This window comes from Glossina fuscipes, unplaced genomic scaffold (genome assembly GCF_014805625.2).
Source record: "Glossina fuscipes isolate IAEA_lab_2018 unplaced genomic scaffold, Yale_Gfus_2 1, whole genome shotgun sequence".
Taxonomy (NCBI): domain Eukaryota; kingdom Metazoa; phylum Arthropoda; class Insecta; order Diptera; family Glossinidae; genus Glossina; species Glossina fuscipes.
In genome coordinates, this window is record NW_023998415.1 from 35600103 (window position 1) to 35616003 (window position 15901).

General features: G+C 33.6%; 1 protein-coding gene and 1 long non-coding RNA gene across 5 annotated transcripts; one reads left to right on the plus strand and one right to left on the minus strand.

The window, feature by feature from the left end:
• Positions 1 to 5952: 5952 nt before the first annotated feature.
• Positions 5953 to 11207, minus strand: LOC119645076 (SPRY domain-containing SOCS box protein 3). Of its 4 annotated transcripts, XM_038044946.1 has the most exons (5): positions 11077 to 11207; positions 10785 to 11015; positions 10143 to 10681; positions 6797 to 7358; positions 5953 to 6721 (listed from the first exon to the last, which is right to left on the minus strand). In XM_038044946.1, the coding sequence occupies exons 3-5, from the start codon at positions 10506 to 10508 to the stop codon at positions 6591 to 6593; spliced, it is 1059 nt and encodes a 352-aa protein (XP_037900874.1). In that variant the 5' UTR covers positions 10509 to 10681; positions 10785 to 11015; positions 11077 to 11207; the 3' UTR covers positions 5953 to 6590. The 4 variants fall into 4 exon arrangements, with proteins under 4 accessions (XP_037900874.1, XP_037900873.1, XP_037900869.1 ...); XM_038044945.1 differs by having other exon boundaries at positions 10143 to 10905; XM_038044941.1 differs by having other exon boundaries at positions 10143 to 11015.
• Positions 11208 to 11808: 601 nt separating this feature from the next.
• Positions 11809 to 14055, plus strand: LOC119631692. Its single transcript, XR_005246713.1, has 4 exons — positions 11809 to 12279; positions 12337 to 13606; positions 13693 to 13806; positions 13920 to 14055. It is a non-coding gene; the product is annotated as an uncharacterized LOC119631692 (long non-coding RNA).
• The last annotated feature ends 1846 nt before the right edge of the window (positions 14056 to 15901 follow it).

A 15901-nucleotide genomic window follows, 5' to 3' on the forward strand; every position in this document is an offset into this window, starting at 1 on the left:
ACTCCCACAACTAAACACTCATATGCAGAAAATTTGTAAAATTTAACAGCCCTCTAGAAAATTGTTTTTTGTAACTATACCTTCTAAGTACACCTCTCTCTCTCTCTCTCTCTCTCTCTCTCTCTCTCTCTCTCTCTCTCTCTCTCTCTCTCTCTTTCTTTCTCAACTTATTCACTGATAGTATATGTATGCTTTTTATCTATGAGTTTGCTGCTTTCTATTTGCGTTAGGTTAATACATCTGTGTGCTTTCTCTTTCTCTTTCTTTAGCTTTATTTGCATTATCGCCATCATTTCATGTGTGTGTTGAGTGTGTTGAGTGTGTCGAGTATTTCATGTGTTTCGCATGCGAATCGATTATAAGGATCTCCAGCATATTTTCTACTACTCTTTCCCGCGTTAAACGGTACAAAGCCGACAAAGGTAAAAGACACTTGTTTAAAAGTTTTACTTTTTGGAAAATCCTTTTAAAAAGTATCTTACAATTGGTGGAACAAATTGGTATTCATATGATGAATATTTGATTTTCACATAAACGAAGTATGTTTAAATAATTCTTTTCTCTCTCTCTCTCTCTCTCTCTCTGTCTCTCTGTCTCTCTTTTCATAACACCTATTCTCTTCAAAAAACATTAGAGCTTAGCGATATAAACATTCTCTCCAGTAGCTTTATGACTCATTCAGTTACTCCCTCAATTTATATTTGTATACATAATGTATGAAAATAATTTATTATTTATAAAAAAAGGTTATGAAGAACTTACAACCAAACATCATTTACATTTGTACACATCGTATTGCATATTTTTCACAGCATGCACTACTAGTGAGTGGCAGAGAAAAGCGTGAAAGAGAACAACAAATTGAAAAAAGTAGTGAGAGAAAAATAGAAGTTATTGAGAAATGTCTAAAGTATCTTGCAATTAAAATATGTTTGCCATATGGTGCCATTGTAATTTATGCTGAGATTCACTCATCTTAGCCGTTACACTTCTCTATGATTGACTGAATTATAAAATAAAATTTAAAAATTTTAACCCTGAAGCTAGCTCATCGCCTTCTCTGTTATAATAATAAGCGCACCAATAAGCTTGGAGAAGATGAAGCTGAGTTTAAAAAGAGACAAGCAATTAATTCGTTTTTTTCTTTTTAGCGCCTTTAATTTGCCTCGAGTAGCCATTCCATTCCTTTCTATCTCCTTATATTGAAAAGTTGTATACATACACCTACATCTATGTCAGAAGTTTCCTCTGACCGGGACCAAGGACCATATCAGAACGCGGAAATAAGTGCGTAATAGGTGCATAGAATAGCAAGCAGCAAGCCATTGAAAGCATAATACAGGATAAGGGTCAGCAAAGAGATTTAGACGATCACTTAATATAGCAAACACATACTATTGGACTTGCGAATAACTACTAACTTGTACAAGGGACACTACTCTCTCAGTTATGATCTAAAAAATATTGAGTATCTCAGACAACGAAGCGACTGAAACGTCCTACCATGTTTTGGATGAATGTGCGTCTATCAGCAAAATCAAATGCCAGGTGTTTGGCAAACAAATTGCCGCGCCGGACATACGCTTCAATGTTCCGAGCCAAAAAATGTAGTGGGATTCGCAAGGTTCCTTAAGGTAGACGGCTAGCAACTTGGACAACTACGATAGATCGTTTAGTTCGCGATACAAATTGACCGCGATTGAGACAATGAGACAAACACTAATGTACTATGGGTTAGCGCACAGACAAGCATTGACTGACCGTTCGCTAAAAAATTAAATCAAATTCGTATTGCGACAATGGTTGATGGACAGGAAATGAAAAGTCAGTAAATTTATCTCCTCAAACTCTTCCGAATCACTTTAAGCCGACAGTCCTGAATCTATGCCTGCAAATAGCTTCATACGCTCTCCCTCCAATACCTCCAAATATGAAATGTCTTTCAAGAATTTTAAGTGCAACTTTCTGTTTCGTCATCTTTAAAGTGATGCCATCGATACCAAAATCATTGACATTGATAAGAAGTTCGTATAAAAACTACATTGCGTTCAAATCAAACAACTCCGTAAGGTAAAATTATGCTCACATGGGCATAGTTCCCCATGCCAACTACACATTTCCATATTAGACGACCTACGCCAATGAATTAAGCTAAGCCTCAGTTCCGTTTTAATCGTGATTGGTGCAACTCCACTACTCGTGAGACGCTTGTTTTTCTCTATTGTTTCTCACTATTTGAAAACGAAATTTTTACATATAACGTGTAAAACAGATCGAAAAAAAAAAAAACAAAATAAATGGATAACTAAAATAAATGTACATATAGATTATATAGCGCGAGTGGATTGATTTAAGAGATCATTAAAGGAACCGTATCGCTCGCAACGGCATTTCGTTTATATATTTTTACATATATACACATACCGGCTGTTATATATATAACAGTGGTATATATATATATTTATATATATATATATATGTAACGAATACATATATAAACACAGTGCCATTGTAACTGATACGATTCATTTAATGATCATCCGTGCTTTATATTTATTTTGAGAATCTTTTAAACTACTCGGTGAAAAGGTCTCGATTTCAGTATTAAAAGGTAAGATAAAAGGTAAGTGTAAGCTGATATCATAAATTAGCGGTAGTAGTGTTTTTTTGTGTTAAGAGACTAACGATAAAAGAGCAAAAATTTCTTTTTCTTTATCACAACAAAATTTCCTAAAAGTCTAGGCTTTTAAACTAGCTACCGACAAAATAAGTAATGGGTGTGCCATCTAATAATTTAAATTTATATACATATAAATATGCTTGTTAGCTAAACAGTGAAATTATTACTTTCACCAGTGGACCGTATACGATCATTTCGTAAGTGATAATTGCTAGTAGGCATTGGCAAACCTTGACGAGTATAGGAATCTATTGTCAAAGGCCTTTCTTGGGTAGAATTTTAAAATTAACAAATTGTTCATCTCCTCTCCAAAAGTTGTCTTCGACTTAGTGCCATAGGTGTACTAAATTCAAGCTCCAGGTATCAAGTCACTATCTGGAATTATCCAACATTATCATAGTGTCATTAATAGATAGATGTACGTCTAAATTAGCTTGGAATCGGGTAAAGTTCTGTACGGGTATAAATGAATTAAAGTCCCGTCTCCTGTAACGGTAGCAAATCAAGTAGACCACTAGTAAATTACGGATAGTTGACGAAGTACAGTGGCAAAATTTCTGTACTTGTCACTGCTAGACAATCACTTAGGCTCGCATTATGCACTTCTTCACTATATATGAGGGTCTTTCCCCGGCTGGCTATTGTGTCCTGATTTCGGCAACACTGTGCGTTATATCCAAAAAAAAATATGAATCAGCACAATATCCTAAAGGTATGTCGGCAATTTATCAGTTTCGGAGAGTCGGAGATAGAATTACATGTATCCACATTTTTCTCCACAATATATTTCACGATTGTCTGGAAAACAGAGCAAAAAGTAGAATCATGTAAAAAAACGCCTGCATATGATGCACATATTTCCCTGTTTTGGAAAATCGTGTAAGATGGAAAAACTCTAAATTTCTATCTAACTCCCAGAAAGTCGTGCAAAAAAAGCAATAATCAAATCCATATAAAGAAAAGAACACATCACATATATTGTCTTATATAAAAAAAAAAAGAGTCTACGTACGAACCAAGGATACGCTTAACACATGAACTAAGGTTTATCCATGCTGGTGCTGAATTTTAAGTTTAAATAAACGAGTTTGAAGAGTTTGCGAGAGGATCTTTTCACTAAAAAAAAAAAAAAAAAAAATGAAATTAAGCTACCAGTGAAAAACATCATGGACTGATGAAGTGCAATAATAATCGAAAAATTTAAATTTAAATTAAGAAAAAAAAATCAATTTTGCAATCATTAGTACAAATTACACTGGAAATTTCATCATGTACTAGAAAAAAAAAGCTTCCATTCGAACACAATCTTTTAGAAATTTGTTGAAATTGCTTACTACATCCTACGAACTGAAGTGCTGCGTCCAACGTATATTACAACTGGAAAGAGAGTGCAAAGAAAAAGTGATCATGAAATTCGGGTGTTGCCCAAGTTCAAGTCGTTAAGCAGATCAAGTCACTAATAATGTGTGAGCATCAACTGACCGCCCTTCTGTTCACGGTAGTCCTTCCCAAACGAACATCAAATGGTAGTGAAAGAATCATATCGAAAGAAGACGCCCGAAAAAGATAACGGTAAGTGCGATAGGCTGACAATGGCACCACTACAAACCAAGCCGCACCCACTAACGAATAATGAGCCCAGGACTTCGCCGCTTTTGCTATAGCTGTTAACAAACCACCAATCACGTCGCGTAACGGTAACACTCGTGGCATATCGGGCGAATAAATAGGCTGGAAACTGAACCGATGATCGCATAGTTCACAGTATCCTTTGTGCGAATAGCGCATCCATTGCATTAAACAAACGTTTTTTTCGGGATTCGTTCTAAAGCAAAAACTTTGTATAAAAACCGTGTATTTGTTCTTATTGGTGAAGCATATTATTTCAAAATCGGATAAAAGATGGTTTAAAAAAAAATCTAAAAATCTAAATATATATATATATATATATATATATATATATATATATGCATGTTGGTTAGTATTGGTTATTTAATTGAATTTTGGGACAAATATTTAGCCAAGACCATCTAATGACGTAGCTGTGGAGCTAATCCCGATGAATAATACCAAGTAATAAATAAACAAAAGGTTATTTAAATAAAAATGTTCAACCAATGTACAAATTACGTGATTGCAACTTAGTGGAAAAACAATCAGTGGACAACGCATAGATGGTTAAAACTACAAACCATTGATAATGTTGAACGAAGAGAACAATGACTAGGTGGATGGATCATCCTACACGTTGAGTAACAAAATTGGCCTACAGAGAAAGGGGATATAACTGTCTGTGATGGAATTCATATTTGGACATTTACCCAATTATGGTTTTTACTAATTTTTCCCCCTTTACGTGACTCGTTTAATTCATTTATGTTTATTTATTTTACAATCTAAAGTTGAGAGTGTATTCGTCGTTTGGTCAGTTGATGAGAATTCCAAGTCGACAGAGCATTATGCATGCTCGTACCTTTCCTCTTCTTCTTGAAATGAAAATTTTCAATTTGATATCTGCAGACAGAATTCTAGATATCCGCGTACAGTCGTATTTAAGGTATATACACTTAATAATTGTTGGCCGAACATATAACATAAATATTCTTAAATAAGTTCTTTTCCCAAAAATCGTATGGAACGCATTTGTTCGAAGATGAAGGCCACTTGCCTACTTGGATATCACCGTACGTACGTGATAAATAGTACCATTTATTTTGATACAATTTCATCGACTAATCCTAGCAAGTCCTCCTCATCCAATTTTAATATATTAACAATATCTTTCAACAATTTGAATCGAATATTTCCTAGGAACGTCTTATAAAGTCCTTAATGCAAGATGTTGAAGATAACCGTTCATCCAAAATTGAGTCTTATAATAAATACAACGAACGTACTCTTTTAACCTTTGTCACATTTTTGACTGCGTCCCTCATTATAACAAGATAGGATTTTCTCCATATACATACACATGTATATGTTTTTATTACAATAAAAGCGTTTTTATTAACGAATTTAAAATTTCAAAAAGAAAGTACAGTTTCAAAAGATGTTATACAGAATAAAAAATAATAAAATAGATATTTATTTATTCGGCATATTATTTAGGCCGTTTAAAGGTAAAAAACTTATTTTTTATAAAAAAAAAAAAAAAAAAAAAAAAAAAAAAAAAAAAACGTTAATAATATCAAGTCTTTTTTCGTTTCTATTTACATTTAATTTGTGTGTTATTTTATAAATTTTTTTTTTTCTTTTTCGTTTTTACTAAAATTTATTTACTGATTGCCTAAAGACTTGCCTCCAACATTCTGGGATGCAAAAAGTTTCCTCGGGGAAAAAAAACTATCACGCATCATTTTGTATTAACGGATCTTGAGATTTGCGTTCGTGAAACCTGATCGCGCTAAAATATGATGTAATGGTGTTTAATGCGAATAAAAGAACGTCTAGACACTTTATAAGCAATCTGATAAAAATGATGTACGTAAATTTGATTGATACTTGTACCGGTGTTTGAACTTCAAAATCTGATCAGGACTCATTATCGACTAATTGCAAAATGTACGCGTACATGAACGATGATTAGTAAGTTAGTAGTAAGTCTTATAAAATAAAATTTTTCTGCAATTTCGTCGAGATAACTTTAGAATTTTGGCAAAAGTTCAATATTATCCATCTGACCGCCGCATATATACTGGAATTTTGTTTAGATAAAGGTTGCAACGATAATTTTTTAAAAGAATAATAATTGCAGCCCATGTATATTTGCTGAAACAGCAAGGCCATGAATAGGCTGCGATCACAGTTGCTATTAACAGGCAACCTTTATCAAAGAACGCACAAACACACACAACAAACAAACCTGTAGAAAATGCCAAGGCGTGATTATGATTAGCAAGTAGTACTAGCCTTAAAAAAGATATTGAAAGTACTCGTCAAAGTACTCTTTGAATGGGTGATCTGCTTCGGCTTCTGGAAGACGGCGATTTGATGCGAATTTATGCGCATTTCCATAGAGATCATTAATGTCGTCGGTATCATCTGTTGGGGAAAAATGAAAATTATTATTATTGTTGTGAATGTGCTATACTCGCAAGCGTTTTTAATACGTTTTACCTTGATATTTTTGCTTCCTTGATGATACAAGTGATTTCGATGGAAGTACGGCCTCGTCAACTAAGTCTAATTGACTTTTTTGGCTGCGTTGCGAATAGCGCACCGGCGGCGCGAAAAACCAATAATTTTTCAATAGAATTTTAAAGCCGGGCATTTGTTTTAATTCTTTTAGAGCTTTGGTTTGTTTGGACAAAGCGCGAAATGCTCTGAGTTGCAAGCAGTCTACTTCGGACGAGGCATTAATTAAGCGTATAGCGGATTTCGCTGTTGTAGACGAAACCATTGGATACAATTTAATATTTGGATCCAACGGAATGTTTTTGTAGGCTACGCCCATTGAACGACGATTAAGGAAAAATTCCAGATAGCCACAGCTGCGATCCAAATAAATTCCCACTATACATCCTTGCGAGAATTTTTGACCATACGGCAGTCGGACGGCGGCATGTTGAATTTTACCTTCGTATGAAAAACCCCACGACGAAGCATTGGCACCCAAAGCTGAGGCAAAATGAAATGGGAATTGATTCAAATCGACGCACTCGGTACCGATGCCAAACATCTAAAAAGAAGACAACCATATTATAGACAATTCTACATAATTAACATAAAGCGGTTAAAAGTGAAACTAAGCGCACATGTTGCAACAAAATTCTTAGCTTTAACTTTTTAGCTTTCAAATACAACATATTCATCTACATATGGGCTAAAACAGAAAATCCCTTTAATGATGATGCTTTAGCAACAATTGTGCATTTCTTTGACTTTGCAACGTGCAATAAAGCGTCTCCTTTTAAGCAATGCTAATTTTAACAACAAGTTTATTTCTTCACTGAAAAAAGCTATCATATTGTAAGAGCGATAACGATAAGGTGTCTCTCGTTGCGATTATTTATATATATATTCAAAAATGTTATGCTATTTTTTGTATATAAACTTCGCGGCTGCGATTGAAGGGAAGTCCATCTATTAAACTCGAAGATTACACAAACTTATGCTAATGCTAAAGCAATCGCATAACATATATACATATATATACTTGTGAACGTAATAAAGTGAGTCAAATCAAGTGATGTAATGTGCGTGCATATGGACGCATGTACACAAATCTTACCTTTCTCGTGTTTATAAAAGTTTATTACAATTTTTACCATCGTCATCGTAAATACAGAGACCTATATTGAGACCGTTTGTTGAAGTCACAATTTTTATTTAGTCTAAAAGCAGAAACTCAAAATAATTCTTACCTTATACCTAATATCTATCTATCTATATGTTCTTATATCTATATGTCAATATATATACAAGTATGCTAGAAAATATGAATGAATCAATGAATGGATCTACCCTACATGTTTCAAAAAAGCAATGGTTCGTTCTTTGCATGCGGTTTGCAGTTCATTCACCCTTAACAAAATCTTAGTTTCTACATCACAAATCTTCCAAGTCAATCTGTCAATCTTCGTCCAAGAGTCGTAGGTGTGCCAACATTACGCATGTAGCATGTGTGGCTTCTCCATTCTAGAAGGTCGAACGGGGGGTGGCGACGCAATCAAATGAAATAACTTAATGTTATCATTTATTGTAGGTGATTTATTGAGAGTATTGTTTATTGTCTATAAGTGCTATCGATACAACAGCGATTTTATACGTAAGTAAGTATTTTTCCTATATACCCAAAGCCATAATAATACTCTACGTGATAGGTCTTTAACTAATACCGAGGATTTGACATTTCTTAGGAAATCAAGTTCAATATACTTTCAAAGGCAAATGCGGCAAACGATAAAGCGATTTAAATCACTTACGTGATAATCTTTATAATCGTTTCAGCTAAAAAATGCTTTAAAGGCAAATCGCGTCACATTACAATTTCTTTAGTTAAAAGGTGAAGCAAAGCTTTTAATAAAGAATAGGACCAAACAAATAAAATTTACGCTTTAAAGCGAATCTTACCAATTCATTCATTTAAAACTAAACATTTCTTTCGATTAATTACTTGTGAGGCAAAACGTCGCCTATCAGATTTTAACTGGCGGCAAAATATCGGAAGTGCAGATGTCGTTGGTTTGGCGATGAATGTCATTATGATCAAAAAAATCATCATCATCATTTCATGAACACGATCTAAATTAGTGTAACGAAATCTAAATTCAACGGCGATAAGAGCGGAATTTAACGCTGCCGAATGTAATCAATGTGTGTCAACAAAAATGAATGAGTCAATAAATATATCAAAAATTATTATACAAAAAATGTCTACAATTTGCTGCATTTGCACTTTTCGGAATAAAGGAAATTTTTTTGTTTTTTTTAAGATTCTATATTAATCTTATTTTGCTCTCTTGGTCGATATTGCCGATATTGTTTACTTGTTTATAGAATATTATGATTAAAATTATCACTATAATAACCTTTTTATAGATAATTAATTGTCTCGTGGTATTAATTTTCCGATTCAGTGAAAAATGTTCTTTCTCTCTTCTGAGCTCTTTTTAAACATTAAAAATAATTGATTAAGAGAAAAATTTCCGTTACAAATATATTGAAAACAATATTCAAAAATGTGATTTTCATCCTTTTATTTTTTTAAGAGCAACTTTTTCTCTCTTTTTCTTCATGAGAAACTACAAAGTCGGTTTCATAGTCAGTTAAGAACAATATAGCAATATATAGCTGAGCAATGACTTTTATGAAAGAATTTTCAAAAATTGTTACTTTTTAACAATTCTATAATCTAAATCGAGACGATATAAAAATTTTACTCCTTAGAATAACAACAAAACATATTTTGCAATGTTTGCGGGCAGAAATGTCGTCTCATCCACACATCCTGCACTTGAATTTATCCTGGTTCACTTTTATTCGAACGTTTTGGAAACAGCCACGATGGCAGCGACCTAACACCGCAGACGGTGCAACCTTTCGAAAACACGAATCACAAGTTTTATGACAATAAAAATGATTATTAAAAGTTCACTTCTCCGCAAAAAAGCTATTTAAAAGACTAGCAACTAAAAAATGTGTACGTTTTTCCCTAGATGAAAACATTTTTCATTTTGACATTCATTATGCTATTTGTCAATTTTGATAAATTTCTTTCGAAAAATGAAAAAAACAAAAAAATAATGAAAAGGATCTCCACGCATGTTTATATAATCTATTTCTGAGGAAGGAAAACAATACATATATACTGCGATATTTGGATGCCCTTGATGGTTATAATTTAACACTGGAAAAAGGAGAACACTGTAATTTTAACAAAATGCATTTGGTGACTATAATCCTCGCGACTGACCGACTGAAAATTGCTGCATAAAATTTTTTAATAGCAAACATTACTTACCACATCTGTACCTGCTAGAACAGTCAATATGCGAATTTCCCAAAAGTGAACCATGTCAACTTCTAATGGTTTGTTGCCTCTAACTATGGACGTACCCTGCGAATAAGCGGGATGAAATATTACAGTAGGCCCAACAATGCGTACGTCCGACTCAGGGTGGTCATACCACTGCCACTGCAATTCAGGGGCCTCGACATCGTTTTCGCCACAACGACACATGAACAGCTCAGATAGGTCTCCTTTGTACGATGTAACTTTCATAGTTGAGGGGAATTCACAATCGCAATAGGGTGGGCAACACTTACGCCAATCGCGACCACCACTAAATCGTGAATGACCAATCAGAAGCTTTTCACTGTGCGGCATATTTCTTATGTTACTAATGCGTGACGTGATGGGGAATGGGCAATGGCGAAGTCGTTTAAGCGGTTTGGGCACTATCGCGGCGGACGCTGGTAGCGATAATGGTGACCGACGAGGCACAATAGACGAGGTATTTAATATGTAGTGCTTTTTCCTAGCAGTTGGAAATATGTCCCCTTTTGTTCCAGGTTGTTTTTTTAAGACGAATTTCGATTTGAATAACATAAAATCTCCTATATTTTCAATTTCTCTATTCTTTGATCGACAGTCAATACGTACTTGAATAAACTCATCGATTGACTAATAAAAATATTTTCATTGCCGTTTCTTTTATTTATTATCAACAAAACTCTCTGCTGACTAGATTTGATGGCTTTTGTATACATACATAGTATGTTCTCTACAGTATCGCACGAAGTGTGAATAGAAGCCAAAACAAAAATAATGCTAAATATGTAAATCATTCAAGTTTGGTTGCAAAGTTGATATACAATTTATAAAACGTGTTATCTGTAATCCACCAAAATAACTTTAAAGTGTCACTTGTGTAAACAAAATGCATTCGCTATACCTTAATTAATTATGGTGCACTCAAAATTTACTTTATTTAAGGTATCGCCATTACATTAATGCAATTGTTTTTATTCGTCTGAACAATGCTTCTTTTATTCTCTCATTTCCTTTTTTTTCTACAACTTTTTGCAAAATTGTGAAAACAAACTTTCAAATGAGAAATTTTGCATACTGGGTTACCAACTTTCGATATTTTCTCTTTTTTAGGAATGAAATCAATTAGAAATGAGATTGCGAAGCCAGGGACTTGTGCGCGAGATTGCGCTAATCTTGTATATGTCAAGTATGAAATGAAAGTAACCAATATGAGAAATAAAAATAAAGAGATGAAAAGTGAAAATAAAAAAATTTAATAAATAATAATAATATAACGATATTAAATTGTAATAAATTGTCCTTTATTTTCCTTTTCTCGCATTTCTATTCTCTCAACTCAACATTAATTGTCGTTAACAGGCCGAATCCATTAAACTAAGAAAATCGAAAAAATAATTGTTGCAATTATTTACTAATAATAGACTTTAAGACGAATTCTTTATTTTTCCAAGAAATCTTCTAAGAGATTCCGGAACTTGAACGACTTTAGAGAGCTGACACAATAAGGCGTCTTATTCGTTTTCAGATTAAAAATTCCCAAATGCTGAACACACTGGAAAGGGTAGAGAAGAACATATGGTCTCAAAAAAAACACACATAAAGAAATCAACGCAAACATGAAAAACAAATTTATAATTCTTAGAATTTTGTTCATTAGCCTGAATATTTGCAATCCGAGATATTATTTTGTTAATGGTCACAATCCGCTCAACTTTTATGACACCGTCAGGAACCTTCTTGTGTGTTAATTGATTCGTAACTTGCAAATCACTCTCTAATAGAACAGTTTGATGAGTATATATCAGACAAGTGATCTTTAGCGCTTGTTCTTCATTTCTTACAAAATAATGCATGGTATAAACCAAAATGGCAAATTACATAATATAAAGAAATGTAAATTAGTGTAAAATAAACATAAATTAGATAAATAATTTCTGAATTTCAAGTAACTTGTCTCCATTTTTTTCTTGTGCTTTATTTGGGTGTATAAATGCACGACCATATGATTTGTCAATTCCCACGAACTCTTACAAAGAGCCGGGAAAATTGGAGTCCCCCAACCCGAAAAAAGGTACAATGCCTCATTTGGTCAGCCTCCTCGCTGGTATGGAAATTGCAAATTTTCGTGAAATTAAAATTTAATACTTTTTTTTATCTTTAGGTTCCGCGCAAAATGGCTATTCCTGCGCTTTAACTGAAAACAACATTTAAAGTTCTGTACATAATGGGTGTCTTATGAAACAACATATATTAAAATTATAAAACTCGAATCTTGCTCTATGAAAAAGTTGAGGATAAAGTTAAAGGCTTTAACTGCAATTGCAGTGAATAGCAAAACAACGCGGAGACGAAACGTCAAACAAGTACCTCTCTGGTTCGATAAAAAATGTTCATAAGTCTGAGAAAGCAAATGAAGCGTCATTGCCCTTATAAGTTAAATTCACTTTTAATCAGAGAAATGAAGGAAGCTTTGGCCAAATCGAATCTACAGATGATAACGACTCGAATAATTATGCTTGTCATTGTCGCAAATTTTCATCTCAGCAAACACTTCATGCCAAGAAAGCTATAGAGGAAAATTTAGTGTTGGTTCGGTTGAACATTGTCAACGGTGGCACGATAACGATAAACTCGGTAGTAGTTTGTGAAGAATCCAAACAAACCAATATTTAGGGAATGTTTTTTTTAATTGTCGATTAAAAAAATTGGTCTGTTGTCAGTCATGTATGTAGTAGGAGCGCGTATCCTGTGTGATAATAAAAAGTAGCTGTTTGCAGTTATATCGTGAGAGTCGATTTTAAGGTTCCTTGTTTGTACATGCTGCCGTTTTACATATGTGCTTAGTTAATTTCTTGGTGACCAACATATTTGGGCACGTCCAATGTCCACCACCCGATTTTCCGTTGTTAAGATTTGTGTAAGCAAAACAGTTGCAATAAAAGATTGCTGTTAACGTTCTTAACTCAGTTTTGCAGTGTTAGGATTGAAAATGGGCTTGAAGCCCTGCTACGATTGCTAAAAAGAAAAGAAAATTTGAAAGGATGTTGCAATGCGATGGTGAGCAATTATTGAAATGAATTTAAATTTCGCATAAATTTCTCCGTCAGAGCCATCTTAAATTACGATGAGCGAGGTCGCTTGTTATAACGATGCGTTTGCAACGTGGCCATGAGCAAAATTCCTCATTAAAATATCCCCAACGAAACAGCGGATTTACAACACGTTTTCTACAGCTATCCTCAAGCCAATGACGACGTTGTGGAGTAACTAAATCTTTCGATACTACGTTTACAACTTTATTGTACGCGCACGGTGCTCTTGTCTACTACTCTACTGGCGAGAAGTGGAAAAGCGACTACTACATGTTATAAATGAGTTGCATTTTTTTTCTAGACAGTCCACACAACGGAAATGAGTGGACAAAATTGAAGGTAAACTTTCAAAAAAATACTTTGTCCTTTTTATAATGCAAAGGTCAAAGACAACTGAATTACCATTCATGGTCAATTATTTGCAGGTCGCTGACGAGCATTATAAAAACTATTCAAAATGAACTACTAAGGCCTGAACACACTGAACTTGTGTGAGGAATTGGCTGCAAATCTAAACGATATGACTGCATTTACCAGAAGTGAGTAGACATGCAAAGAAGTAAATATAAATGACTTATGTAATAGAGAAGAATTTATTTAATATTATGTAAATTTTATTTTCACTCATCAAATGACCGGGAAAATCGATTAGAATGTCAGGCTTACAAAAGTAAAGTAGCATTAAATGGTTTTGAAGAAAAAGTTGCAGCGATATTTGAGACACTTGCCGTTGATGAGCTACCAAGTGTATATACACTTCTCAAACGATGCATGAAAGAATAGAGGATTGTGTCAAATGCTTCATGACATCCTAGAGCAACGTGTTGAGAATTTTAAAAAATTTGGATAAAGGTTGAATCTTCGAGTGGAAACATGTCATTCTTCTTCGTCAAAGGTTTAAGCGAACTATTTGAATTGACTAATAAATAAATGAAAAATAAAGAATTTTATACGCCTACCTTTGCTTGTTTTCCGCATAAGTGAGTAAAAAATTTGTATTTCTAAGCATTTTTCTTTCAATTTTGAAAAAGTTGTCACTTCCAACCGTTATACTATATTCTTTTATTATACTAAAAACGATCAGGGAACTGCTGATCAGGAGTAGATCAAAAGTCGTGTCGTCTATATTTACATCGAATACCAAAAAAGCACAAAAATGTAATGAAAGCAATTTTACTGTTATTTGACAGAAGCATGTGATTATTTGTGATTGTGCGCTAAATAAAGCGTTTATAGGATGGAAAACTAACTGGGTCATAATTTCTTTTAGGCTCGGGAAGAAAAATTGAACACAGTTTGAGTCAAGCCAAAATTTCATTGTTGTTGTTTGCATATCTGCTCAACTTTTATTTCTAAGTCTCAGAAAGAGGCCCGAGAGCATTGTGTCAGATTCGAACGACATAGTTAATACGTGAGTATTAAAAGTCGATGTAAGGAGTCGGATAAAGAAACTCGGGGTGGCTTAAATACTTCATATTTGAGTTTTTATTGCGCAAACCCTATAGAAAGATAATTCCTTGAAGGACGAACAAGAAGTTTAGCTTAAAATTAATCGATTAAAGTTAAATAGTAATTGTAAAATATGTTATGTAATTAGGATTTATGAAATATTCATTTCATAGATAAGAAGAAGAGTTGTTACATAAGTGACAAATTAAGATGAATTTCTTTTTTTTTAATATGAATGAACCTATAGGCGTTTTTTTTTGTTTCGGTGCAACTTCTGGGAAGAAAACTCTTTATTATTATATATATTATAATACATAATACAGTATACAATATATTACATAATATAATCGATTGAAAAATGACATTAGAGAGAAGAGTTTTCTGTATAGAACTTAAATTTAGTTTTGGGTATAGGGGGTTTTTGTGACAATGATGTACTTTGTTTTTCATACGTTGAGTATGATTGCGGAGGATGAACTTGTTATTCCAAGTACGTAACGTAATCTGAAAGATGAATTTCATGAGCTTGAATTGTCAAACCTGCAGATGAATGAGCAAAGCAAGAATTCGTTTTTCGAGTGAAACATGATTTGCGTCTTGTCTGCACTTGACATAATTTTCCATTTATTTAGATAGGCTAACTGCAATTTGCAATACGACATCCAACAAGGTCATGCGGTGGGTAAATATCGATATATCGATATATGCCCCGTATGAAGTAACATGATGTTCATTCAGCCTTGAAAAGTTAGTATAGAAAATCGATTGCAAAATTGAATCCAGAGCAGATCTGCGGGATTATATAATAAAGGAGAAAATTCATTTAAAAGCGAAACGCGGAAATCTCTTTCAGACGTCAGACTTCGGATGAACAAAATTTCGAGAGGTGGAAAACCGACAGATGCCATTTTGAAAATCACTATTACATTATATGATCAAACAGAATCGAAAGTTTTTTCAAACTCCAAGAGAATTAATTCAGTAAATTGCCGTAAAAGCGAGGCATGTTTTGATTGGTCCAAAGGTACAATTTTAAATAATTTAAAGGTGAAAATCTAAGGAAGTCCTTTCAAAAATGAAACAAATTCCCTTTTGACATAATAAAGGAAAGGAAAGCTTTAAGCAAGCGATCAAATATCTAAATTGAACGAAAGCCGCATCTATAAGACTCATAAGCATATACGA